The 26,333-nt window shown below is 36.8% G+C and overlaps 4 protein-coding genes across 6 annotated transcripts; 2 read left to right on the forward strand and 2 right to left on the reverse strand.

Annotated features, from left to right (window-relative positions):
- The first annotated feature begins 11,678 nt into the window (after positions 1-11,678).
- Positions 11,679-13,370, forward strand: LOC141717865 (glutathione S-transferase T3-like). The gene is made up of 2 exons (XM_074520088.1): positions 11,679-12,086; positions 12,822-13,370. The coding sequence occupies exons 1-2, from the start codon at positions 11,679-11,681 to the stop codon at positions 13,368-13,370; spliced, it is 957 nt and encodes a 318-aa protein (XP_074376189.1).
- A 148-nt stretch (positions 13,371-13,518) lies between these two features.
- LOC141717874 (uncharacterized) lies at positions 13,519-14,808 on the reverse strand. Its single transcript, XM_074520099.1, has 2 exons — positions 14,226-14,808; positions 13,519-14,030 (listed from the first exon to the last, which is right to left on the reverse strand). Exons 1-2 carry the CDS (start codon positions 14,806-14,808, stop codon positions 13,519-13,521), a joined length of 1,095 nt encoding a protein of 364 aa, XP_074376200.1.
- A 338-nt stretch (positions 14,809-15,146) lies between these two features.
- Positions 15,147-18,695, forward strand: LOC141679140 (uncharacterized). Its single transcript, XM_074485641.1, has 6 exons — positions 15,147-15,738; positions 15,818-15,894; positions 15,986-16,022; positions 16,685-16,883; positions 17,059-17,272; positions 18,265-18,695. The coding sequence occupies exons 1-6, from the start codon at positions 15,612-15,614 to the stop codon at positions 18,544-18,546; spliced, it is 936 nt and encodes a 311-aa protein (XP_074341742.1). The 5' UTR covers positions 15,147-15,611; the 3' UTR covers positions 18,547-18,695.
- A 975-nt stretch (positions 18,696-19,670) lies between these two features.
- On the reverse strand, positions 19,671-24,200 carry LOC141679144 (uncharacterized). 3 transcript variants are annotated; one of them, XM_074485659.1, is made up of 7 exons: positions 23,895-24,200; positions 23,078-23,124; positions 21,909-22,065; positions 21,614-21,812; positions 20,741-20,870; positions 20,149-20,325; positions 19,671-20,067 (listed from the first exon to the last, which is right to left on the reverse strand). In XM_074485659.1, exons 1-7 carry the CDS (start codon positions 24,046-24,048, stop codon positions 19,882-19,884), a joined length of 1,050 nt encoding a protein of 349 aa, XP_074341760.1. In that variant the 5' UTR covers positions 24,049-24,200; the 3' UTR covers positions 19,671-19,881. The 3 variants fall into 3 exon arrangements, with proteins under 3 accessions (XP_074341760.1, XP_074341753.1, XP_074341766.1); XM_074485652.1 differs by having other exon boundaries at positions 21,906-22,065; positions 23,895-24,199; XM_074485665.1 differs by having other exon boundaries at positions 21,906-22,081; positions 23,895-24,181.
- Positions 24,201-26,333: the final 2,133 nt, after the last annotated feature.

The raw sequence follows: 26,333 nt of genomic DNA on the forward strand, positions 1-26,333 counted from the left end.
AACCCCCAATTTAAGTAATTAGGACTTTAATTTTAAAAAAACTACCAATTAAAATCAAGAGCACACAGATTGTGAGTAAAGAAGACCCTATTAGTGCAAAGCAAGAACACATCGATGGTGAGTTGAACACGGCAGCACAATGGTGATGGTGATAGTGAGTACTGAGTAGCATCAAAGTAGGAAGAGCACGAGTAAAAGAGAAGCAAAGGTGAGTCGAGCATCGATGGTGGTGGCGGAGGTCATGGTGGAGAGAGAGTTTGGTGAGACCGGATAGAGAGATGTGCGAGAGAGGGTTATAGTGAGAGCCAGTTTTTTAGCTTTTTTTATTTTATTATTTTTTGTCTGATGAGGGAGAAAAGAATAGGTATAAAGGGGGAGGAAATTTTGAGAATATTTCATTAGGTGGGAAACAAAAGGAACGAAAGTGCGCTGAATTTTTTAGGAAACTTTAGACATCAGTTGTTAAATAATTGATGTCTTTAAATAACCAAGACATCAGAAAAGCACGGGATGATGTTATTGCATGTTTTAACATCAGAGGCATCAACAACCGATGTCTAATGTGTGATATCTATTTGAATTTTTCTTGTAGTGGAAGTTAATTGGAGCCCAGAATGCCAAAGAGCATTTGATGAAATCAAAAGGTACCTTTCTCAACCCCCTGTATTAACCAAAGCCCAACCCGTGGAGCCCTTATGCCTTTACCTATCCGCAGGGGCCCTGGAAGTTGCAGCGGCCCTGATCAGGGAAGAGAACGACAAACAACAACCAGTTTATTATGTGAGCCAAGTGCTAAAAGATGCGGAGACTCGATACCCAATGCTAGAAAAGTTCGCTTTTGCCTTGGTCACAGCATCCAGAAAGTCCAGGCACTACTTCCAGGGAAGGTAGATACGGGTGGTAACTAACAAACCCTTAAGGAAGATAATACACAAACCAGATATCTCAGGAAGGTTGGTAAATTGGGCGGTCGAGGTAATCCAATTCAGTTTGAGTTTCATCCCAAGAACAGCAATCAAAGCCCAGGCTCTAGCTGATTTCATCATAGAATATAATTTCCCGGAAGAAGAGCCTGTGCAAATGAGCATTGACCCTGAGAGAAACATTGATCAAGACATAGGAGTCTAGGCTCTAAAAGTTGATGGTTCTTCAACAAATGAAAGGTCAGGAGCCGGGCTCATCCTAAAGAGCCCAGAAGGATTCACAATTCAAACAACAATCTCCTTTGACTTTTCAGCGACAAACAACCAAGCAGAGTACGAGGCCCTAATAGCAGGATTGAAGCTAGCCAAGGCACTCAGGATCTAGAACCTCAAAATTTACAGCGACTCCCAGATCGTAGTAAAGCAAACAAACGGCGAGTACATAGCCAAGGATCCAGTTTTAGCCAAGTACCAGGCTCTAGTCCAAAGCTACCTCGCCTCAATACCAAAAACACAAGTCATTCAAATCTGCAGAGAAGAAAATTCAGAGGTTGATACGCTATCTAAACTGGTTCAAAACTCATCAGATCTGGATTGCTCCGTCTACTTCAAAGAGTTACAGAGACCGACCATAGATACTGAAGAGGTCATGGAAATAGACAACAACCCAAATTGGATGACTCCATTTATCAACTACTTGGAGAAGGGAGAGCTCCCGGAAGACAAAGGGAAAGCTCAAAGGTTAAAAGCTAAGGCAACAAAATTCTTCATTAAAGAGGGGATACTCTATCGCCGGACCTTTTCATCTCCAATCCTAAAGTGCATCGGCCCATGGGAGGCACAGTACTGTCTGATGGAAGTTCACGAAGGGATATGCGGGGATCATATGTCCGCAAAGGCCCTAGCTCATAAGATCATAAGACAAGGGTACTACTGGCCAACTATTCACCAAGATGTAATAGATTTTGTGATAAAATGCAAGAAATGCCACCTCTTCAGCAATGTCACCCGGACGAGCCCAGTCCTACCCTCTTCAGTCTTGTCACCAATCCCCTTTGCTGTATGAGGCATTGACATCACGGGACCCTTCCCCAAGGCCAGAGGAGACCTCAGGTACTTGCTAGTCTCAATTGATTATATGACCAAATGGGTAGAGGCAAAGGCCATGAGAACAATAAACCAACAAGATTGCAGCAAGTTCATGGACAACATCTTGATGAGGTTCGGGATCCCGAGAGTACTGGTCTTGGATAATGGATCGCAGTTTGTTGGAGCAGAATTTGAATCCTACCTTCAAGAACGGGGTATCCGATACAAGAAATCATCTGTAGCCTACCCTCAAGGGAATGGCCAAGTAGAAGTAACCAATCGAATCCTTCTCTGGGGGATCGAGAAGAGGCTCAGGGAAAGCAAAACCAAATGGCTAGAAGAATTGCCTAATATATTATGGGCTTACAGGACCAGCCCCCGGACAAGCACATGAGAAATGCCCTTCAAACTGGCTTACGGAACTGAAGCAATGCTACCAATTGAAGTAGGATCTCCCTCCCATCGAGCAATAAACTTTGATGAAATAGCAAATGAGGAGGGGCTCAGAACAAATATTGAGCTAATTGATGAAGTCAGAGACTAGGCTGTTGCAAGGATGGAGAAGTACAAGGAAAAAACTAAAGAGCACTTCAGCAAGAAGTCCCAGGTCAAAAACTTTCAAGTTGGAGACCTGGTACTTCGAGACACAAAAGCTTCAGATCCAACCAACACTGGGAAGCTAATGCCAAGGTGGGAAGGCCCTTATAAAATCAAGGAAGTCCTAAGGTCGGGAACATACAAGCTCATGAACATGGATGAATCCTAGATCCCAAACACTTGGCATGGACTCAGGCTCAGAAAATTCTACCAGTAGAAAAAACAACCAAAACCAATAAAAAACTTGTAGCCTATGGCAAGCAACCAATCTATGATCCTATATTTTGTATGAAGAAAATTTCAAGTCAATGAAAAGAATTTTCTTTTCCCAGAAAGTTATTACTTCTTTTAAATTACTAGTAAAGAAAGCAAAAAACAATCCGGATATAGTCCAATAGCCAGATTGGAAGCAAAAAATAAAAGCAACCACCATTTACTTAGAAAATTTCTGAGTAAACAGAGCAATCATCAATCCAGATATGGTGCCATACCCGGATTAAAAGCAGCATTACAAGCAAAAAACAACCCGGACAAGCATCCAGATCCGGGTTGAAAACAACCATAATGTACTCAGATCGTTTTCTAAGTACATAAAGCAAAATAAGCAAACATTAATCCGGATTGGTAGCATACCCGAATTGAAAGCAATATTATAAGCAAAAAACAATCCGGATAAGAAGCCAGATCCGGGTTGCCACAACCATTATGTACTCAGATTATTTTCTAAGTACATAAAACAAAATAAGAAATCATCAATTCGGAATGTTTGCATACCCGGAATGAAAGCCAATATAAAAACAGAAACAAACCCGTATAAGAATCCAAATCTGGGTCAAAAGCAACCATTGTGTGCTTGGATTATTTTCTAAGTACAAAATGATGCAAAATCAACCATGATAAGGCTTCATGCCCGGAACCACCCGGATATAAACCCAATCCGGGTTGGGGGCCATAGCCACAACCCGGATTAGAATCATTTATGCAATAAATCCAGGACTAGGATTGCTCATAAAAGCAAAAACTACCGGATGGACTGTCCTACCCGGACCGGAAGACAAGCAAATATTTTCTAAAATGGAAGGAAAGTATAAGGCAACGAAAGTAAAATTTAAAGCAGAATCCGGATTTCCATCAATCCGGAACAAATCCAAATATTAAAAATAGTTTAAATTAAAATACGAGAATCAGAGATCTTGAAAAACGGAAATTACATGGGCAAGTCCCGAAAAGCTTAACAACGCTGTAACAATTCTAAAGGAAGCTGGGGCTAGGACCGTCATAAGGTTCCGGTTCCCCCTTACCCTGTTCAACAGCTGCCTTGACTGCCAGGAATTCTTGGATGAAGATGTCCCAGGAAGCTAAGGGATCGGTTTTGATATGCTGTTCGACAACAATCCAGGACCTGCGAACCTCGGGCACCCCGACTTGGGCAACCTCAAGGTCATACACATCACTGGCCTTGAACTCAGCAATTATAGCTTCCTTGTTTAAATCCTCCTTAGCAGCCAGATGCGCCTTTAGCTTCTCCACCTCCTTGGCAAGACCATCAGCCCGGTCCCGCTCTTCCTTCAGCTTCTCATTCAATCCTAATTCGACAGTCTGGAAGCTCTCCCGGGCCTCGTTCAGCTCACCCTTCAAGTTATCAGCTCGTAACTTCTCAGCCCTAGTCTGATTGTCGGCCTCACGGATCTCAGTGAAAACGACATCCGGGCAGATGGATATGGCGCTCCCGAGCTGAATAAAGATAAGACAGAAATTAGGTACAGAAAATGAAAGTTGGGGGACACAACCCGGAACTGAAATCATAAAATAATTTAATATTACCTGCTCTCATTGCCCGGTTACCCTCTTCAAAGCAGCGGCCATGTTGTATCCCTCGACTTCCTCCCAGTCGTCCTCAGAGGGGATGCTCGACATGAACCCGGCGAGGTCAACCAAAGACTTGGTGCCTATCTTCACGATATTCCCATCTGGACCTTTTCCCTCCGAGTCGCAGATGACACGGCTGGAGACCACAGCTTTGCCCTGGGGAGGCTTGGTTGAGACGGTCTTCCTTTTCTTACTTAGAGGATCCTCATTACCCGGGATCTCCTGGACCTTGGGCTCAGACTCATGACCCGGATTCAGGATGTTCTGGGGAACAGAAGATTCGGCTCCACCCTCAAGATCGGCAGACCCGGATCCGGGGCCTGGGGCCCCCTTACTTGTCTTGAAGGCCAAATCGAAGGTATTGAATGCCGCAGCATAAGCAGAAGAAGACATGATTCCGAGGAAGTCACAGTTGAAATGAGGCAAACCTGCAAAAGTAAAAGAAGAGGAGGTCAAATCCCGGAATAAGGAGATCTGGATCTAAACGCACAGCAATAGACCCGGATCAAAAGCCAACATTTTATCTAAACAGATTACAAGTCAAAAGCAAATAGGACCTTGATCCGGATCAACAAGCGAAGCAAGAGACCCGGATCAAAAGCCAACATTTTATCTAAACAAATTACAAGTCAAAAGCAAATAGGACCTTGATCCGGATCAACAAGCGAAGCAAGAGACCCGGATCGAAAGCCAATATTTTATCTAAACAAATTACAAGTCAAAAGCAAATAGGACCTTGATCCGGATCAACAGGCGAAGCAAGAGACCCGTATCAAAAGCCAACATCTTATCTAAACAGATTACAAGTCAAAAGCAAATAGGACCTTGATCCGGATCAACGGGAGGAGCAAGAGACCCGGATCAAGGGCCAACATAGAAATGAGACGGGGACCCGGACGAAACAGCCAAATAGTTTAAAGAAAAAATTAGAGCCGAGTTTAAAAAGCAACTTGTGGTTCATAAACGTGTCCCGGGTCGGCTGAAACTCAAGGGAGTCGCAGAAGCATCTCATCTGGGACAAGGCCCGGCCTTCAAGCACAGCCGGACTGAACTTGGTCTGAACACCCTGCATTGTAAAATAGGGGAGATAAGCCAGGTCATATCCGTTCAGCAGAATAATCTCCCCATTCTAAAATATCAAAGAGGTCTGGTGCATAATAGGCTTGGCTCTACCCGGGCCATAACCACACTCCGCGACCTGGAACCTAATCTCGTAAAAAGGCTTCTGACTGGATTTAAAAAGATAGAAGATCTGGTGGAAGAGCTTCAGAGTCGGCAAGAACCCGGACTTGTTGTAACAAGCAATAAACCAGGTCATAGACTTTATCCCATTCGGTGTGATATGCATCGGGGATATCTTGTACACATGCTTGCAGAGGTGTTTGATAAACATATGGCAGTGGGGGCTCCACCCGGATCTAAGATGTTCCATCCAGACCGGAACAAAGCCGTCTTCCGGGCGGTGATAGATCCTTTCATGAGGTTCCGGCCACCTCCACTCAACATCAGGTGTCAATTGAAACGCGGCCCGGACCGCCTCATCCATCTATCCAGTACCCCTCAGGTGTGAAGGGGACCGAATTCCCCGAAATCTTCTTGTACCTAAACTTTGAAATTATCTCAGTGGAAGGGGAGGCTTTCTTGCCCATCTCTACCCGAATCTGTGTCCTCTCGACGGAATCAGAATCACTCTCCTCGCTACAAAAACCCGAGTAACAGTTTAAAGCTATCCTGGGAAGCCTCTTGATCAGGACCATATACCTATTAAAATGAAGGTGCGTTAGTCTGGATTCCTACAATTTTTTAAGTTTCTGCTAAGCGGTCCGGATCGAGGACGTTATGTTAACTTTACCATAACCTAACGATCTGGACCACTAATGCCAGTCCAACCCGGAAAAAGATCAACGATCCGGATCAATTAAACTACAAGTCATGGACCCGAATCCTAACACCAAACACACAGATCTGGATCCAAAACAACCAAAAGCAACTTGAAAACCCCAAACCATACAACCCTACCCAGGAAAATACCCTAGATCCGGGTTATAACCCCACTACCCGGATCAAGAAGAAAGCCCCAACCCACAAACAGTTTACCAGAGAATCAAAAACCAAAATATAAAACTTTTAACATATACATACACTTATTCCCATCAAGAACACGAAGAACAGCATAGCAAACCCTAAAAAATCCAACCAAAAATAACCAAAATCGAACCAAATAAACCCCAAAATCTACAGATCTAATAACAAAAATACAGCACAAATTCAATAAAACAGCATCCAACAACAAAAACAACCCAAAAACCAAATAAATCTGCCATTAATTCAAAGCATGCAAAACTCGAATGTAAAGATGCAAAAATTTGAGAGAGAAACATCGAAGAACAAACCAAAAAATAAGGATATGAAGATCTTACAAGTAATTGGAGATGCAGGGCCAAATAAACGAGGCACAACGGCAAAGATTCACCACGAGCACGGCACGCCACAGAAAAGCGAGAGGAAATGAAGAATATAACAAGTGACCGTTGGGTTCTCTTAGTGAAGAATAAAAGAAAAAAGAAAAAGGGGTGCAACCTCTTATAGGCGTGGGAGAGTAAAGAACCCCTGCCACGTGGCAGGGGGTGATTGGCATAGGGAACAGTTATAAAAAATAAAAAAAACCGAACAAATATATATTCATGTATATATATGTATATTAAAAATACATTAAATCCCATAATGGTTATGGGGCGATTTTTTAGGGAATAACTGCCGAAATTTCAAATTCATGAGAGGGAAAAATCTGAAAAATGTTACAAATTCCACAATTTACGCAGAACTCGCAGCCTCCTTCCCGATCATTGACACCTACCCGGATACAAGTAAATCCGGACCTAGACGCAGCAAATAAGCCGAAATTTTCTTCAAGCAACCAGTTTCTTCTACCTTAATCCGGATTGACATCTATAACACCAGATCCGGATTAGAGGGCAACCCGGGTGCAGAAATTTTTCTAAACCAACCAAATTCTTCTACCTTAATCCGGATTGGCATCCACTACACCAGATCCGGATTGGGGACAACCAGGGGAACATAAATTTTTTCTACAGCAGCAAAATTCTTCTACCTTAATCTGGATTGGTATCTACTACACCAGATCCGGTTTGGGGGCCAACAAATATTAAAAAAATTTCTAAAGCAACAAAAGTCCACCTACCTTAATCCGGATCTATCCCTCCAACACCAGCCCCGGATTGGGGGGCGATAGAGAAGCAAAATTTTTCTCTTAAAGCAACAACTATTTGATACTACTCTACTCCCTCATCCAGAAAATCTGCATAAGGGAGTGGGGGGCAAATGATAGGGTATAAGCAACCTGGTTAGGGCCCAACCTGGATCCAAGGGGTATCAGGCTCAATTGATGAACCAAGACCCCCCTCACGCAACGCAATCGAATGGAGAGACCCAGTCTCAGGGACAACCTAGGACCTGGATCATCTCCCAGCCAGGATCCAACCCAGGACCTGGATCTTCTTCTAGCCAGGGTCCAGCCCATGACCTGGATCACCTGCCTAGCAGGGTCCAGCCCATGACCTGGATCATCTTTTGGCCAGGGTTCAGCCCATGACCTGGATCACCTGTCTATCAGGGTCCAGCCCATGACCTGGATCACCTGCCTACCAGGGTCCAGCCCATGACCTGGATCACTTGCCTACCCGGATCCAGCCCAGAACCAGGATCACCCTGAGGGGTGTCCCAGAGAGCACATGCACATTCCACAACCCGCCAAGGAATGGTACGTGGGCACGTGACGATGACAGCTATCAACAACCAACATATCAGACAAATACGGCGCGTGTCAGAAGGCTGTTAGGACATCGTGAAGGTGGTCCTCCCTTGGACACGTGTATACAATCCGACCAAGCTAGTCGTCCTCTGCCTCCAAGAACCAACGACCCTGATCTAGAGGTACCAACCCCTAAACCCTACCTTGGGGCTATATATACCCCCAAAGATGAAGGGTTTAGGGGTTAGAAGAACACTTTCATTACACACACTCATATACTCAGCCTATACACACACAGTCACCTCAGTCTCTCTATCTTTTTCTTCCCCGATCAACTTCTTATTCTTACACCGGAGGCGCCGCGGGGATAAAACCCTCCTCCGATGTTGTTTTGCAGGCTCCCAACAGTAGTTACATCTCATTAATACCCAGAAGGTCCATGAACGGTGTCGGATGGAGCCGCCCCGCTCACCGTAATTATCAATGATAATAAGGATAAATGAGCCATCAATTAGTCCGAGTACGTAAACCTGAGATATATGGTCAGCCAAAACGGAATGAGAACAAGAAGTCTAAACCAAATTGTGCTATGTTTGTAGCGAAAGCAATATAATTGTTTGGTACCCGGTAGGGTGCGGCTAGAAAAGTTGAAATAGAATTTCTATTAAATTTGAGTCCATCCAAATTTAATGTAACGGTGATCAAGTGATATCATGTCTCAGAGAATACCTATGATATGTAGAATGTCAAATTTGTTACATAATTGGCCACGTCTTTTTACAGAGCATGTGTCATTTGCTAATTTTACCATATGATTTTAATTTTTTTTATGTAATATGGCTGATTTTTACAAACAATGTAATATCGCTGATTTTTACGAACACTCTTATTTCAAAAAATAAAAGTGTTTGTTAATTAACTGTTTGAAATTGTTATATACGAGAATATTATTTTCTTCATACAACTTTCATCGTATTTTCATTTTCTTTTTTATTTACTAATATGTATATGTTATATCGATTTTTGACCGATTAAACTGAGTTTTGCTTATTCTTAATCGATTTTTATAAAAAAAGATTTTGAACCCGGTTTTTACATATTCGAGCAGATATTGTCTAATGATTAACATGTGATTAACCTGATCATTCACCGAATTTTAAAAGGGTGTTGTCCCAAAATTTTCATTATTGGGTTTAAATATCGAAAATACATATACATGTGAAATTCTTTCATAAATATTCGCAAAATACATATTTTCCTGATGCGTTTTCACTTTTTTTAATTTTGTGAAGAATACACATGCATACCTGTTCCTTGTTGTCTTCACCTAAATACAAATCTTTGATACGTATTTATTCTAAATAAAAATTGATGATTTCCGTAAAATTTTAAAAAAGTGAATATGTATATTCCAAACGTATATATCTTTTGGATAGTATTTAACATCTTTAGACAATTTAAGCGGCTTAGTTTTAAAAATTGATATTTTGGTCATTTTTTTATTTTAAAGCAGATTTTTCAGACTATATAGTTATTAAATATATTATCTTGAATTATATAATGTAATGTTATTATTTGTGTTTTAATATGTAGCCCAATATTGTAGACAGAACCATTTTATATAGAGGTCTGTAAAAAAATCTTTAATTCCATTATTGAATCTCATTTTAAAATATAAAATTTTATTTCAAAAAATATAAATCGATTCTAATATAGAATAATGATTACATTCATATAATAAAAAGATTGATACTTAAAATTTGGAAAATAAATGAATTTTAAATTTGATTCTACTGTATAGTTTTGTATAAGTGTGAATTTAATATAATACTCCATGTGTTCTAAAAATCGGTTTAGGCGGCCGTCTAGGTGGTGCCTAGGCGCTAGGTGGTGGTAAAACGCCCCGACTCAGACCTAAGCGGTGATTTAGGTATTTTTTTGAAAATCGGGTCAAAATCGGAATTAGGCCGGCTAGACGGTCAAAAATCAGTCACAGGCTGTCGAAGCGGAAAATAATTAAAAAATTTATTTTTTTCACCTTTTTATGATTTAATTCATTAATTTCATAATTGCACACAATATCATGCCAATTTCTAATATAAAGTATTGGTAATTAGTAACAAGTAATCTAATTTTTTCACTTAAAATATAAAAATGTCATATTGTAATTAGTTTAGAAGTGTGAATTAAAATATAATTAATGTTGTAAACTCAATAATTAGTACATAACGATTGCCAAATGTGTATATATTGTCTAATACCATTTTAATTTCTTTTGTTAAACAAAATTTGACATATTGATCATTATATAATTATAAAAATTTAAAATAATATATATATTCTTCTGATTAATGTTCCGATTAATCTCCGACTTGCCGATTAATCTTTCTAAGGTACCCTCACCACCCTGAGACGCCTAACGATTTCTGGAACACTGCATTAAACTATTTCATCAATTTCTAAAAATATTAAACAAAAAATTGTGCAACTTCCTTTTTTTTTAATTTGGTAATTGATTTCTGTAACTGTATATGATAAAAAATGAAATATATTATAATTTTTATATTTTTATTAATGATTATCTACATAACTCTATTTAACGAGTCTTCTATAAATTGCCACTCTTTATATATTCCCTTCTTCGCCACCCAAAGTCTGCATTTGTGACGGAGCGCATTTTATGATATATATAAATTATAATTTTATATTATATTTTTACTTTTTTTAAATAAAAATTTGAACATTCCGTTTTTATTCAGATAAATGACGTTTTTTCTTAAAAGTAATAGAATTTATACTTATATTTTCATTTTATCAAAAACAATTATATTATAGGCGTATCGCCCTACTTTCAAAAACCATTTTCGACAAAAAAAAAAGCCTCCAAATTCATTTCTGAACGCACAATATATATTCCAAAACCAAGCACATGTAACGAAATACATACGTACGTTATATGCATATAAATAGTAGGGTAAAGTTGTTCGTACACACATATTTAAGAACGAAGCTGTGGTGTAATGATGACGAAGGTTGGCGTATTTAGAGCAACTCCAACCGGAGTTGTCTGTTAGGTATATTAGCCTACGTAGCAATTAAAATAGCTAATATATAAAAAAAAAGACACTCCAACGCTCTTGTATAGATAGCTAAAATTATAGCTAATAGCTTATGGTCTTCTATATCTACATATCCCCTGTCCATTAGCTAAACCCTCTCCACCTCATCTCCCGCTTCTTTATCTCCCGCTTCTTTATCTCCTATTCTCCTTTCCTGTATTCTCTTTCTCTCCTGTATTTTGGTCGGCTCCTGCAAGGTATGATTCCATCACTTTCATTTTCATAACTTCCTCAAATTAGGTTTGCAGATTTGGGGGAAATTTTTTGATATTTTTTTATTATTGGTATCTTCTTTTCTTATTGTAGAAAATGGAAAGATCATTCATATCTTTACTGAATGAAGAAGGTTCATTTTCACAATTTGAAGAAGTGATATTTTCTCAAGAAATACCTGAATCTCAACCCCAAGCAGAGGTTCCGAAACAGAAAAAAGGCAAGAGGTCAAAAAATTTTTTAATTGAAGAAGATATGTTGTTGATTTCGGGTTGGTTAAATATTAGTATGGATCCAGTGCAAGGTAGTAATCAGACACATACGAGTTATTGGAATAGAATTTGGAAATATTTTGAAGAAAATAAAGGTGGAATTACAAGTGAAAGAACTGCTAATTCGCTGTGCAATAGATGGTGTACAATCAACGAAAAAGTTGCCAAATTTATCGGATTTTACAACCAAATTTGTGGAAGAAATCAAAGTGGGTCAAATGAACAAGATAAGGTACTAAATATTTTTTTTCACTTATGTTTTATTCTAAAATGCTGTCATGACTTATAACTTGCGATGGGTTGTTGATGATTATGCACAATTAGGCATTTGTTTAATTAGTTACTGATGAATGCTGGGCTATTTTTCATATATAATTTAAGTAACAGATGTGTTTTGTTGAGTTGATTGGAGATTCAATTAGTTTTAGTGGTCCATCCTTGTCCTTGTAGATATGGATATTACTCTGCAGGTCTCTTTTTGATTTGGTATCAGGCCTACAAATTAGAACTGAACTAGAGAAATATAAAGAAATTAGCAAGTTCCATTTATACTTAAAGTGATTTTCATATATTCTGAACCATATGTAACACAAGTTCATTTATACTTTGCATAGTTGTATCAATTCGCAAGTTAGCAAAAATAAGATATGCAAAAGAAACTCAAGTACACAGGCAGACACTTGCACTGGCATATGTACAGAAGTTGGACATTTATACATTGTAGTTTTGCTTCATTAGAATATTTAAGGACTTTGTTGCGTTATCTGGCATATGTCGTTATCAGAATGCTTGTACGATCATTTCATATGCTTGCTACAAGTTCATGATCAGTTCAGATGCTTGTACACTTATACTAATATAGCAGTGACTTCAGTAATATAAGATTAAAATATAGGACTTGCATATCTTTATGTGACAACAGGCTATTTAGAGGATCTGATTTTTTCTATATGTCATAACAATGCAGGTGGACCAAGCTATTGAGATGTACGAGAGAATAATGAAAGAGAAATTTATGTTCATGCGTCATTGGAACTCATTGAGATTTTCTCCAAAATATCAAGCTAGTTTGGCAAAGAAAAATAAACCAACTAAGGATAGAGAAACTTCTTCACCATCTGTTGATAGTCAGCATCCCACAGGCCTAGAATCCGATGAAATGATGGAACGTCCAGTTGGAAGGAAGGCTGCTAAGAAGTTGAAAAGAGCTATAAATGAGACGAAGGATGAAGAAGGCTTGGAACTTCTTAAAACAATGCAGAAAGATGCATTGGCTATTGCTTCTTCAAGAAGTGAAGCTGTTCAAATGAGCTTGCAACTTCAGAAGGAAATGATGCACTTACAAAAAGAGGAGTTGCAACTGCGTTTAGCTAAAGAGGAGCGAGAAAGACAGAAAGAAGACCGAGAGAGGCAGATTTATGAAGCATCCATCATGGCAATGGATACCAGTAAGATGCTACCAGATCAAGCTAAATACTATGATGCCCTTAAAGCTAGGATCATGAGAAACATATGATGTTCAAAAGACTATTATATTTTTTTACTAAATGTGATGTTCCTTATTGTTCAAAAGAAAATTACATAGACAATTATGAAAACCTATTACATTGGAAAATACATAACAAACATGAAAGGAAATTATAAAACAATTATATAATAAAGATTTAATTCATGTCACCGCCATGAATCTGCCAAAGATGCTCCACAAGATCATTTTGCAGCTGAACATGAGCTTGTTTGTCTCGAATCTGCTGGTGCACTTGTATGAACTCTCTAAGGGTACTTGGATGACGTGGTTCTCTTTCAACACTTGATTCAGCATTTGTATCAAACTGTTCTTCTTCCGTATGTAATTCTCTTTCATCTTCAATGATCATGTTATGTAATATAATGCAGCTTGTCATAATATATTTCATTGTGGCCACATCCCAAAATCGTGAAGGTCCGCGAATCATTGCAAATCGAGATTGTAACACTCCAAATGCTCTTTCAACATCTTTTCTAACAGATTCTTGTGCATTTGCAAAATATTTTTTTTTGTTACCTTGCGGTTTAGAAATAGTTTTGACAAAAGTTGGCCAAGAAGGATATATACCATCAGCAAGATAATATCCCATGTTATATTCATGCCCGTTAATGGTATACCTCACTTCAGGTCCACGACCTTCTGCTAATTCTTCAAACAAATGAGATCGATCTAATACATTAATATCATTTAATGATCCCGGTAACCCAAAAAAAGAATGCCAAATCCACAAGTCTTTTGAAGCTATTGCTTCTAATATAATAGTTGGTTCATGAACATGACCTGTATACATACCTTGCCAACCAGTTGGACAATTTTTCCACTTCCAGTGCATACAGTCAATACTGCCCAACATTCCCGGAAAGCCCCGCTGCTCATTTTCAGCTAACAATCTAGCCACGTCTCCCTCATTTGGTCGTCTTAAATATTCAGCTCCAAAGACTTCAACGATTGCTTTAACAAATCTTCTTAGACTCTCTATTGCTGTACTTTCACCAATTCGAACATAATCATCAACAGCATCAGCTGCCGTTCCGTATGCAAGCATCCTAAGTGCAGCTGTCACTTTCTGAAGTGATGATAGTCCACGCATTCCCACAGCATCAGTTCGTTGAGTGAAATAATTATCATGAGTTGTAACCGCTTCTTCGATTCGTAAAAACAATGGTCTACGCATTCGAAATCTTCTACGAAATTGTGTATTTGTGTACGTAGGTATATCAGAAAAATAATCACGATATAGTCTAGCATGACCTTCTTCTCTATTCCGATCAATTACACGATGATTCATTGTGGAGCCACCATGATGCGAGCCAGAATTTGCTCTTTGTTGATGACGAAGGTAAGCAACACTTATTCTCATTCTTGCTTCATGCTCTTCTTCTTCCGCTTGCATAATATCAAGAATCATTCGTGTGGTGTTTTCCATTACAAAAAAGTATTTTACAAGTGTGAATGTATTTGAATTTATGGAAATTTGTGTTTTATTTAGTTCTGAATTTTGCTATTTATAAGAATAAAAATATAGCCGTTAGAATATAGCCGTTGGAATATAGCCGTTGTAATATAGCCGTTGAAATATGACCGTTGGAATATAATCATTTGAATTTCAAAATAATAAAATACTATTTTTAAAATATAGCTAACCATTATAGCTAACACCATTAGAGCACAACACCTTACAGATTCAGCAAATTTAACATAATCATTATTTTATATTATTTTAGCTAACCATTTTATCTAGCACCCTTGGAGATGCTCTTAGAGAGTAGAGAGAGAGAGAGAGGGGAGAGAGGGGAGGGTAGGAGTCAAAGTGGCAGGAAGAAGAACAGCAGAATTGTCTTTTGGTTAATTGATTTCATTCTGCATCTGCCCCAAAGGAAATAAAATCATGTAGCCTAGCTCTCGTGATCACATTTTAACTTTGCAAGCTTTACAAACAGAATTTACAGACCTCCCTCTCTCGTCTCTTCCTTTTCTCCTGATCCCTTCTCTCTCTGCCTTTTCTGTAATCTCTTCTTGTTTCTATTCTATATATATAATCTAGTTTCATATATTATTTTTTTGTTGCTTTAAACCTAGACAGTTGCAACGAAATTGTAAAGTCATACCCTCACTTTGCTTCTACTGATATACCCCAAGAAAGATCCAGCAGGTGCCTTTAATATATAAAAACGTGTTCTTTTTTGGATATATATATATCTTGTTCTTTTTGAGGAAGGAAATTAAAGAATGGGTTCGTTTGGGAGAAATGGAGGTGTGAGACAATATATTAGATCAAAGGTGCCTCGTTTAAGATGGACTCCTGATCTTCATCAATGTTTTGTTCAAGCCATTCACAGGCTTGGTGGTCAAGACAGTAAGCACCTCTATATATCCTTTTACTTCTCATGATTTTTTTCTAGTTTTTTCTGATGTTTGTTTTGATTCAATTTCAGAGGCCACGCCTAAGCTTGTTCTTCAGTTGATGGATGTGAGAGGTCTTACTATTTCACATGTCAAAAGCCATCTTCAGGTTGTCTAACTAGCCCTTTCTCTTATATATTTCATTTTGCTTCCTCTATGGTTCTTTCTTAAGATGTTTTGGTGTTTTTTGGTTCATGCAGATGTATAGAAGCATGAAGACTGATTGCAATGGTGAAGGTATGTACATAATATTTTAAAGAACCTTTGTTTTCCCAACTACTACTATATATTTTAGTATTCAACTTTCGAATATTTGACTCCGGCCAAGAGCCTTGCATCATATCTACCAGAAATCTAGAATCTTCCACATGTGGGTGTGTGGGGGTGGGGTGTGTGAATAATACATGCAGTTGAACCCAGATTTTAACCTTTGATTGTGTTTTGGTGCAAGCACAGATTTTGTACTCATGCTTCCTGGCCTTCTACTGGTGCACTTATTACACATTTACACTAATCAAGAAAAAACTGTGCTATCCTCTTCTTCTTTTACACATCTTTTACCAAAGTGTTTGTAAGATTACTCCACTTCATTTATTATTTCTTTTACCAATGCTTTTCTCTAACTAAAAGAGAATAAGAGATTGACCAGAAGTACCAATCTGCAATATCCTTAGTATTAGCATTTTTTATGAAACACAGATCCTTCTTATTCTACCTTGTTTAGTCACAATATAAGTCTTTAAACCATCTCTCTCTCTCTCTCTCTCTCTCTCTCTCTCTCTCTCTCTCTCTCTCTCTCTCTCTCTCTCTCTCAGACTGAAGAAAAGAGCAGGCCAGCTGTCACAAACATATTTCTGCTTTTGACAAATTTTCTATTTTGTACATATTTGTAATAGCAGATGGGAGTAGTTTTACCCAAGAAAGCAGAAAACAAAGACATGAAGAAGAAGAAGATGATGATAATGATGGGTGTTTAGAGGAAGAAGAAACAAGTGCGGGTTACAATTCATCATTACAAAAACCCCTCATGCAAGTATCTACTCATCATAATCTTCTTAGCAGCTTCAAGACTAGTCCTCCATTTCCACTTGCTAAAAGGTATCTCAAAGGCTCATACCTTTTTACCATTAAAGTTTTCACATTTACATATACATCAATCACTTAAGATGATATATAGGAGCATCTTCTTACACATCACACATGCATGAAGCATGATCCTATGAAGCGTAGAGAAAACATATATGTTTTCTTATGTTTTCTTCTTCTTCATCAGAGCTCGCAATACAGATCAGTATCTGCAATGCAACCAAGGCGAGACAATGTTAATGTATCCTTACAGTCATGATGATTTGGTATTGGCTCAAAAGAATGGAGATGAACTAGTAAGAAACATGGAGAGTAACACAGCCTTCTCCTTGCCACATCATCTCTTCCACAATCTCAATCCCTCATCTCATGCAGTGGTGGAAGATTCTCATTCTCTAAAGGTACACTAATCTCTAAGATATTTATGTTTTCCTAGTTATTTAATTTTATCATCTATACATCCATACTGTATTACAATAGTCGAAACCATCTATACATCTATACTGTATTATAATAGTTAAAAGAATTGGTTGGCTTAGTACTCGGACTTTATTACTTAAATTTTTTAAAATGAGATGGATTATAATAATATTCATGTATAGTACTACCTTTTCAAGTTTCAACTGCATGCAAGTCATATAAGCATATATTATCTCTTATGCTTATTTGTAATTTTGTATGCATAGTATATAGGGTTGCCAAAATGGACAGTTGTTGCATGAGTATATATAATAAATCCATGCTTTTTGGGACAAGCAGTACTCAACCCCTTTATGGTTTCCTTGTGTCTAGTAACATCTCTTGCAGAGAATAATACTATGACACTGTAGCCTCACTTTTGATTATACTCTGTGCTTGAGTTTACTCCTTTTGTTTCTAGTGAACATTAAACATAGAAATTGTGAAAGTAAAATGCTTTTTGTGAATTTCAATTAATAAAGTGCAGCAAAAGCAGGTTTGTTTTAATTTTCCCTGTACTCTTAGGAAGTATTTTAGGGCTAGAGGGGGTGTGTATAGCTAGCTAGCTTATTATTATAGTTTATCTGAAAAGGTATAAAGTATGCAAGTTATGTAGATTGATCAAGTGAAACGTTAGATCTTGTGAGTTTGATCCCAGTAAAAACTTTTGCAAATTGTGGTCCATTACTGTATTATTAACAAAGCCATAACTTTGGGATCTAAAAGATGACCAAGGCCAACCCCTTTAAATGCAAGAATGCAGTACCTGTGCATTGTTCATATACAAACAACAGTCTTTTAAGTCTGGGCACAATGCATACATGGGGCCATTCACCAGTGGAAGGCTAGCCATCTTATGAATATATTTTGAATTTCTTTCAAGTGTAAAACTTATGCTTCTAGTGAAGTGTTAATTACTACTAATCTTTTGCAGGTTGCAGAAGAAGATAAAGCATGTATATCAGCTAACAAGAGACGCAGAATTGAGAACTCGGGGATTATGCACAAAGTTGACGATGAAGATCTTGGATGTGGATTGTCATTGTCGCTGTCATTGCAGCATCCTTCCGCACAAAAGAGCAACGGTTCTTCACCCAGCGATGTCAGTGAGGCGATTTCGTCATCCTATTTCAGGCCCAACTTGAAGCACTGCACAAGCTCCACGCAGGAGCACAACCTTAATCTAGAACTATCTATCTCTTTATGTGGCGCCTAAGCTTGATTAGTGCCAATGTTTTCCTCTGGATTAGCTAGAACATGGAACATGTTTTCATTTAGATGTAAATTCTATTTCTAGATTAATATTAATGTTCAAACTTAGTGGGATTATGCATTTCAGATATGCTGTCATTGACTGCTAAACAATTCTTAAACTTTAAAAACTGTCGAATTATTTGTATTTTCATGTAGCCCACAAGTGAGAAATTCACAACTCAGTGTAGAAAATAAGAAAAATATTCTTCTCGTTTACTTGAAAAACTTAAGGAGCTAAGCATAGCGATTATCGATTACAATAGAACCCCAGATCTTGTGCACTGAGACTTTCCTACATGCAAGGCTGAGAAACTTATTTTTTCCAATTGCTACTTAGGTCACCTTTGTTGAAAATAAAAATAAATAAAAAATCAAACTATGGGAATATGATTTTATAAATGTATGATCTCATAACAGCGAAAAGATAACTGAAAGTACATTTCTGTTCATATTATGCTACTAGTAGGTCTATTGTATTAGGCCAGTCACCCTCAAGTTCACCAAATTTCTAGGGTAATACAAGTTGATGCCTTCTTCGTATCCCTAGTTTCAATTCAATGTATTGACTATATACTCCTAACCAAGACTTTTGTTGCGGTCCATGCTTGGACATTAAGTGCATCAGTTAATTAGCAAGATGGCTATTGTATTAGAGTTGTCAATTTGCCATATCTGTTATGGACTATAGCCATAAATTTCAAACCAGCCTAGAGGGATTTCCCAGTGCCCATGCACAGTGCCCATTGTCACCCATACTGCAGGATATGGGAGTAGTCCCCAGTTTTAAAGGTTCTTTCTCTTCAAACGGAACTTCCTATAGCATCTTCATCTCATTGAAAAGACATCAAGGGAAACTGAATCTCAAGGTTTGTTTTAGTTTCTAGGTTCATTTAGTCCACGAGAACAAGAATCTACGGGTATTTGACACAGTTTAGTCACCGAGTTTAAGAATATTTCTCTATTGTATTGCAACTAACAGCATCTGACATATAAAGTATCAAAACTAAAGAAGCAAACTGTTAGACTATAAACTTAAAATTTCAAAGCTATGGGAACTGAGATGAACTTTGAAAAGATTAAAAAAACTTGAGAAACAGGAAATTACACAAACTTTTATAAAAGATAAGTTTGCAACGAGTGAACTCTGCAAATCAAGCCAAGAATAGTTCTCATAATTTTTTTTTTAACGCTGTGCTAAAGGTTAGATAAGATCATAAGTCCGCAACCTAGGACCTCGCCAGAATAAGTTAATTCGAGTCTGTTTGATTTGGACTTACAGTTACAACTGCAAATAAACTCATTTTGGCTCCACGAGATTCTTGCTATTCTTCTTTCCATTACCCGTTTTCATATCAGAAACTAGAGCTTTGATACCAAGCTTAGGCTTGGTGCTCACAAGGTTGTACGGTAAAACTGAGACCCCAGCCACTAACGACCCGCTCATCACTCTAGAAATGGGTAGCAGCTCAACAAGAACTGAAAGCTGAAAATTAAATTACATGGTCATTATGACCATTGATAAAACAAGGGAACTAACTTCTGAATAAAGCATCTAGAATTGTACCTGTGGAGAGCCCAGGTCCACCACTGAATCAGATATAACTTCTTTAACTGCTGCAGCTACGACCGTAAAACATCTATTTCGGTCTAATAAATCTATCGCATCTGAATTATTTAATGCTTTTTTAGCACCCTTTATCTCGGCCTCCTCAAATCCTCTTCTATTGTACCCAACTGCAAACTGTAACGGTACATAGGGGTTTATTTAAGTATAAATGTATATACTTGTCACTTATCGACAACCTGAGACATAAGTCACTACACTATTTTTAAACTAATTATTCAATAATTCTGAAAAAGTTGCATCAGAATTACATTTTCAAAGAAGTTACTAAAAGGGCAAGAAGAATTTACATCATAAGATACCCTAACTACTTCAATGTGATAGCTTTACTCTCCAAAGTTCAAATTTTTATGTTTAGAACAGTTTTTCATTACCATAAACAATTAAGCACTGGCTACTGTTGGGTAGCCAGAAACTACAACAGTAACCTTGGCTATTTTCACTAGTTGGTGTGCGCCAATCCTCTCATACTTATTCTTTGAAATCAGTCGTCCACATTAATACATGCATCTTTAATAAAGTTGTCCCTTACCTTTACAGGTCGCACAAGTTTGTTCTTATCGTCATTCACGAACTGTAAAACAAGCTTTGACACTGCTGCAGTCAACTCTTTTTCATTTAAAGTACAAGTAGCTTGGATAGGAAATATGCGATGACACCAACTGCACCACAAAATTATTGGCTAGCTTATCAGACAATCCCAGCCACGATATCGATGATAAATCCAACCAAGACAAAGTTAGGATACTAGCCAAGCATAATGGTTACTCTACTGATTGCATACATACTTCTATCTTCATAGTTTATAATTAAGGTGCCTGCATACAAGCCAACAGATAACTAAGGACTTGATTCAGATTGTGTTTCACATAAAATTAGAATGCACATAATTACATTATATACCTAGATTAGTTCCCGGGTTCGATACCTGGTTATCTTATATTTTTTTTTAAATTATAATAAATAAATTTTAAATGTGTATATATATGCATATATTAATAAAAATGTCATATACTCTTATTCATCCCTACCTAATACATACATAATATAAAGTTTTAAATTATAATTTTCTTAGTCTTGTATAGTAAATTAAGTGTTGATAATATATGATATATATATATATCAATTTGTTTTCTATGTAGAACTTAATCAAAAAAGGTTAGATATATATTTTATACTTATTACGATTTTCAAGAACATATGTTAAGATATTTAAATAATATCTGTAAAAACAATGAAGAGAGAAATATTGAAAAGGAAGAAGGAGAAGATGCAGAAAGTAATGATTCATGAAGAGAGGCAGGAAAAGATTATTAGATGAGATCTCGACATGTGCTTCGTTTAAGACTTTTAGTTATAAGCTGATTTTAAAGACTAGGAAAAAGATTAAACAAATTAAACTTACAGCGGAGACTTTAAACTTCCAGACTTTAATGACTGCATGATTGTTGCTACAGTGTTGGCAACATCGTTGGAATGGTCCTTCTGAAAGATGAAGAGAAGCATGCCACTTCTTATCAGCTTAACTAAAGAAAGAACATCTGTGACACCTACATCTGTCTCTTCTTCAACAGAGGGTACACATGAATCTTCAGAGAGTTTCTCTGATGAAAATAAGATATTTTCAGAAAATTTAATAACATGCACCACCTTAGACACTAAAAGAAAAAGCCAAGTTATGTTGCTAACGAAAATACCACCAATGTCAGCATTGGTCACTGCAGCACTCTTGCTTTCTACACATTTGACGGAAACCTCATCACTTTCTGCGATAAACACCTTCCTTCTTTTAGCCTCATTACTTCTGTCCGAGCTTTCTAGATCTTCCGAGTTGCAACTTTGTGATGATATAATAAACTGTAAATACAAATGCCTGTCATATCAGCACACATAAAAGAACATTCCATGTGAAAGTCATATACAAAAATTAACACAAAACACATTAATAACAAAACTGAGATGAAAAATCTCTGTAATAACCTAAACGCAATAACATCCAAAGACAAGAAGTTCTGGGTCTAAAATCTAACCTATATAATCCCAGCTGAGATAATTAATTTATGCAGGTATTCAGGGTATCTTTGTTTTTACTTTCTTTTCTCGAATGCTAAAATTTTCATGAGGAAGTACAATAATAGCCATAATGTGTTAACTGCTTATGTCATTGCATAAAAACATCAGCACAAATGAGGCTACTCGGTTGGAGTTAACCCTCACTGCACAACTCAAGGAAAACTCGTACAACAAAATATGATGAAAAACACACACCAATGGCAATATTTATGCGGGTCAATCATTAATGACTGACCCAAAACAATATGTTAGAATAGAATATTTGATCTTGGCATATAGTACCTTGCTTTTTTAATAAAATAATTGTGATAACTTAGAAGGACAAGCACACAACTACACATGGTTTAATGATGCATTCTGGTTTAAGCATGGTTTAGTGAATCACGAAGAAAATCGCCCTCATTTTAGATTCCCAGGTCCAAATCTGGACCCTTTTTTTTGGGGGGGGGGGGGGGTCACATTGAGTAGAATGGAAACAAGAACATAAAGCAAATCAAACTTAACTGCGGTAATACATTGGTACACGTACACCATAAGAATCAACTGCAAACAAAATAGTACAAAAAAAAAAACAAACTCAAGATGGTAATTCAGAACAACACAATTCAACTTTAAGCAATCCATTAATTTACAGAATTATGCAAGCAATACCACTCTAGTGAACTTAAGTAGCAAATCAAGTGAGTAATATACAATATTAACCAGTACATATCCTCAAATGAATATAACAAATAATAATGCATACAATCAATAAGGTGAAAACTAAAAAGAGAAAATGGGGGATAACATGAAAAACCTTTTGAAAAATCGACATGGCTTCTTTCGTAGCACTTTTCTCCCTCTCTGCAATACCATAACAAAACCTCATAAACCTTAAGCTTTTAACAAGTACACATAAAATATCGCAAATAAAAGTGAAAGCAATTTTTTTCACCTGATATCGCAATTCCAATGCAGACATAAAATATAACAAAAACAACAAATTACACATTTTAACTTATACCAGCCTACCAAAACACTAAAAACATATCTTTTCCAAAACCCAATAACAATAATTCACACTTAATATTCATAACTTCACAAAAACACAACATTCAAGATTCAACAAAACAACTCACAAATCCGCCAAACCAATAAAAATCCATTCTTTTTCGAAAACTCAAGAACAAACTAAAATTTGTATATGTAAACATGTATGTACTAATAATACTAATTAAAGATTGTAAATTTACACTAAACATCCAAATAAAACACCTCACAAACCCACCAAACAAATAAAAATCCAATCTTTTTAAAGAAATCAAGAACATGGTAATACATAAACATGTAAGTAAAGAACACCAATAAAACACCTCACAAACCACCAAACCAATAAAAATCCAATCTTTTTTCGAAAACTCAAGAACATGCTAAAATTTGAATATGTAAACATTTATGTACTAATGGGATATCTGCATAGATTAAAAGATTGTAAATTTACACTAAATATCCAAATAAAACACCTCACAAACCCACCAAACCAATAAAAATCCAATCTTTTAAAAGAAATCAAGAACATGGTAATACATAAAACATAAACATGTAAGGAAAGAAGGGGAGTAAAGGGACAAAACTGATGGGGCAAGTAACAAGAAAGCCAGTAAAAGAATGGTGAAGTAAAGAAGTGGGGGCATTGTAATCAAAGCGAGGGATGCTTATCACTGCTGAGTGTTGTTCCCATGGCTTCATCTCTGACCCTTCTGCCTTTTCTTCTTCTTTATCTGCCATTATATATATATATATATTCTGTTTGTCTCTGATGGCGGTGATTTAAGTTTGGTTTTTTCCGGCGAGTTTTGTTGTTTTTGGGTACAATATGGGGTGTTAATCAAGTAGAGTGTGCCAAACATGGCCTTAAGGCTTGAACCCTTTGTAAGCCCATTGAGTTGTAATAAAAACTTGGGCTGCTTTTAAGTTTCCTTAAATTGATAATTTTAAGGGGGTTTTTTTTCAAAAATACCCGAATTCAAATATTTTTTTGAAAAGTTCATTTCTTTAAAAAAATATTTTTTTAATTTCTATTTGTAAAAATACGATTTTTATGTAAAAATATGTTTTTTTTTGCAAATAGACGAATCTTAACTGATTTGTGCAACTCCATGCAACTAGATGTAAGTTGTAACCACGAAACTTCATGATGATGATAGTTGCAAATAATTAACCCTAATTCTAAAGTAGAACAAGAGGGAGGCAACTAATTCTCTCAACCTCATCCTCCTCCATCACATTGTACTCTTGGTGGATACCGGTGAAGTGCTTCACACTTGAGGAGCAGCTGCTAGGGATTTTCGTTCATCGTTCTTGGATCGCTATTAAAGACCTCCATCTTTCCATTAACGTAAAACTTCTTAAGGTAAACATACTGAACTACGAATTAAATATTATTTTCGCATGGATCCTGCGTAGGGTTTCGGTTTTTTTTAAGATTTAAATTTACGTTTTCGTTGCGTTTATGTGCTAAAAACCCTTCACTAACTACAACTTACAGTACATGTAGCTTTACCAATATCACTGGATCAATCTGAATCCAAAGTGATTCCTTGTAAAGTCTTTTACCAGTCTGTCTTCAGCTTTTCTCAGAACTTCAACTAACTGTGCTTTGACTTGCATCAGTTCTTCATCTTGACTTCCAATCTGGTAGATTGCAGTCCTAAGTGTTGATATGTGATTTCTTTCCAAACCATCACCAAGTCTGATTACCCTTGGATGCGATGAGTCTTCATTATAGCACAGACATTTCTCTTTCAGAATAACTTCAAGTTTAACAAAAAATTTCTTCATTGGAATTTCACTTCCATCAGTTTCAACTATATTTGGAACAAATTCTGCAACCCTTGATCCAGAGATTCTGGCTTTATCCCTTATGGTCTTCATGATAAAATTTGACCATCTTCTGGTAACCTCAGACTTTATCTCCAAAAGATAATGAAAGAATTGAAGTTCTTTTAGAGATTTTTTCAGCACATCTGATTCTGACATTCTGTATATTCTTCCATCTTCAAGAAATAGAATCTGATTTTCTTTGACATTACTCTTATCATGAGCATCCAGTACCACTTGAACAGATATAACCTTGTCAAGGTGTTTCTGTGTAACTTCCTCAAGAGGTTTGTCAGTTAATAAGAATGGATCTCTGGTAATTACTTCAACTCCTGTTTTGATCTTGGTTTCTTCAAAACCTAATCCAGCTCTATCTTTTGCTTCTCTGGCTTTCAATCCAACAGTCATGAAATCAGATCCTTTTCTTAGGATCTGATGGTTTAACATTTTTCCACAGGAGTTTCTTCTTATCAGTAACTGTCATTTTGTTCAAATCAACTTGAGCTTTGTCAGAAATTGATGTCTTGATGACTTGATCAGAATTTGCTGCTTCCTTATCTTCTTGAGCAGATAGCTTCTCAGAATTTGATAAACTCTGAGCTTCCAGAGTTTGAGTAGATTGAGCAAAATCAGTAGTTAACTTTGTTTCTTTCAGTTTCTTCCTTCTCTTCAAAGATTCAACTTCCTCTTCTATCAGAGTATCATCATCATGTATTGTAGCTTGATAGGCAGGATCTATTAGAACTGAAGGGATTTTCTAGTTAGAAAATGGAAAGTTTGAGGCATATTTTATATATGTTCTTGATATGATTTCCGGAAACTAACACTTGGAGGTTGTTCCTTGATATGAGGACTTAAACTTTCATATTTGGATCTAAGATATTTTCTTAGTGGAATCCATAAATATATTGAGATAAAGTTGCTTGATTGAAATGGGTTATGGGGATTTTGTCCCACATTGGTATTGTAAAAGAAAGATATTGAGTTTATATAGCATCTTGTGTTAGTGTTGTTTACAACTACTAGCATAAGTGGAATGTTTGTGTGGCCTAGTGCTAGTGAGAACTCTTATATTTTTCTTTTATATTACAAGTTTAATTATATATATTGATTATTTAATTATTAATATAAAATATATTGAGTAAGGATTATTTTAATCATACTGTGAATATATTTTATAATATTAATATTAA

The sequence above is a fragment of the Apium graveolens genome, chromosome 1 (genome assembly GCF_009905375.1).
Source record: "Apium graveolens cultivar Ventura chromosome 1, ASM990537v1, whole genome shotgun sequence".
Taxonomy (NCBI): Eukaryota; Viridiplantae; Streptophyta; class Magnoliopsida; order Apiales; family Apiaceae; genus Apium; species Apium graveolens.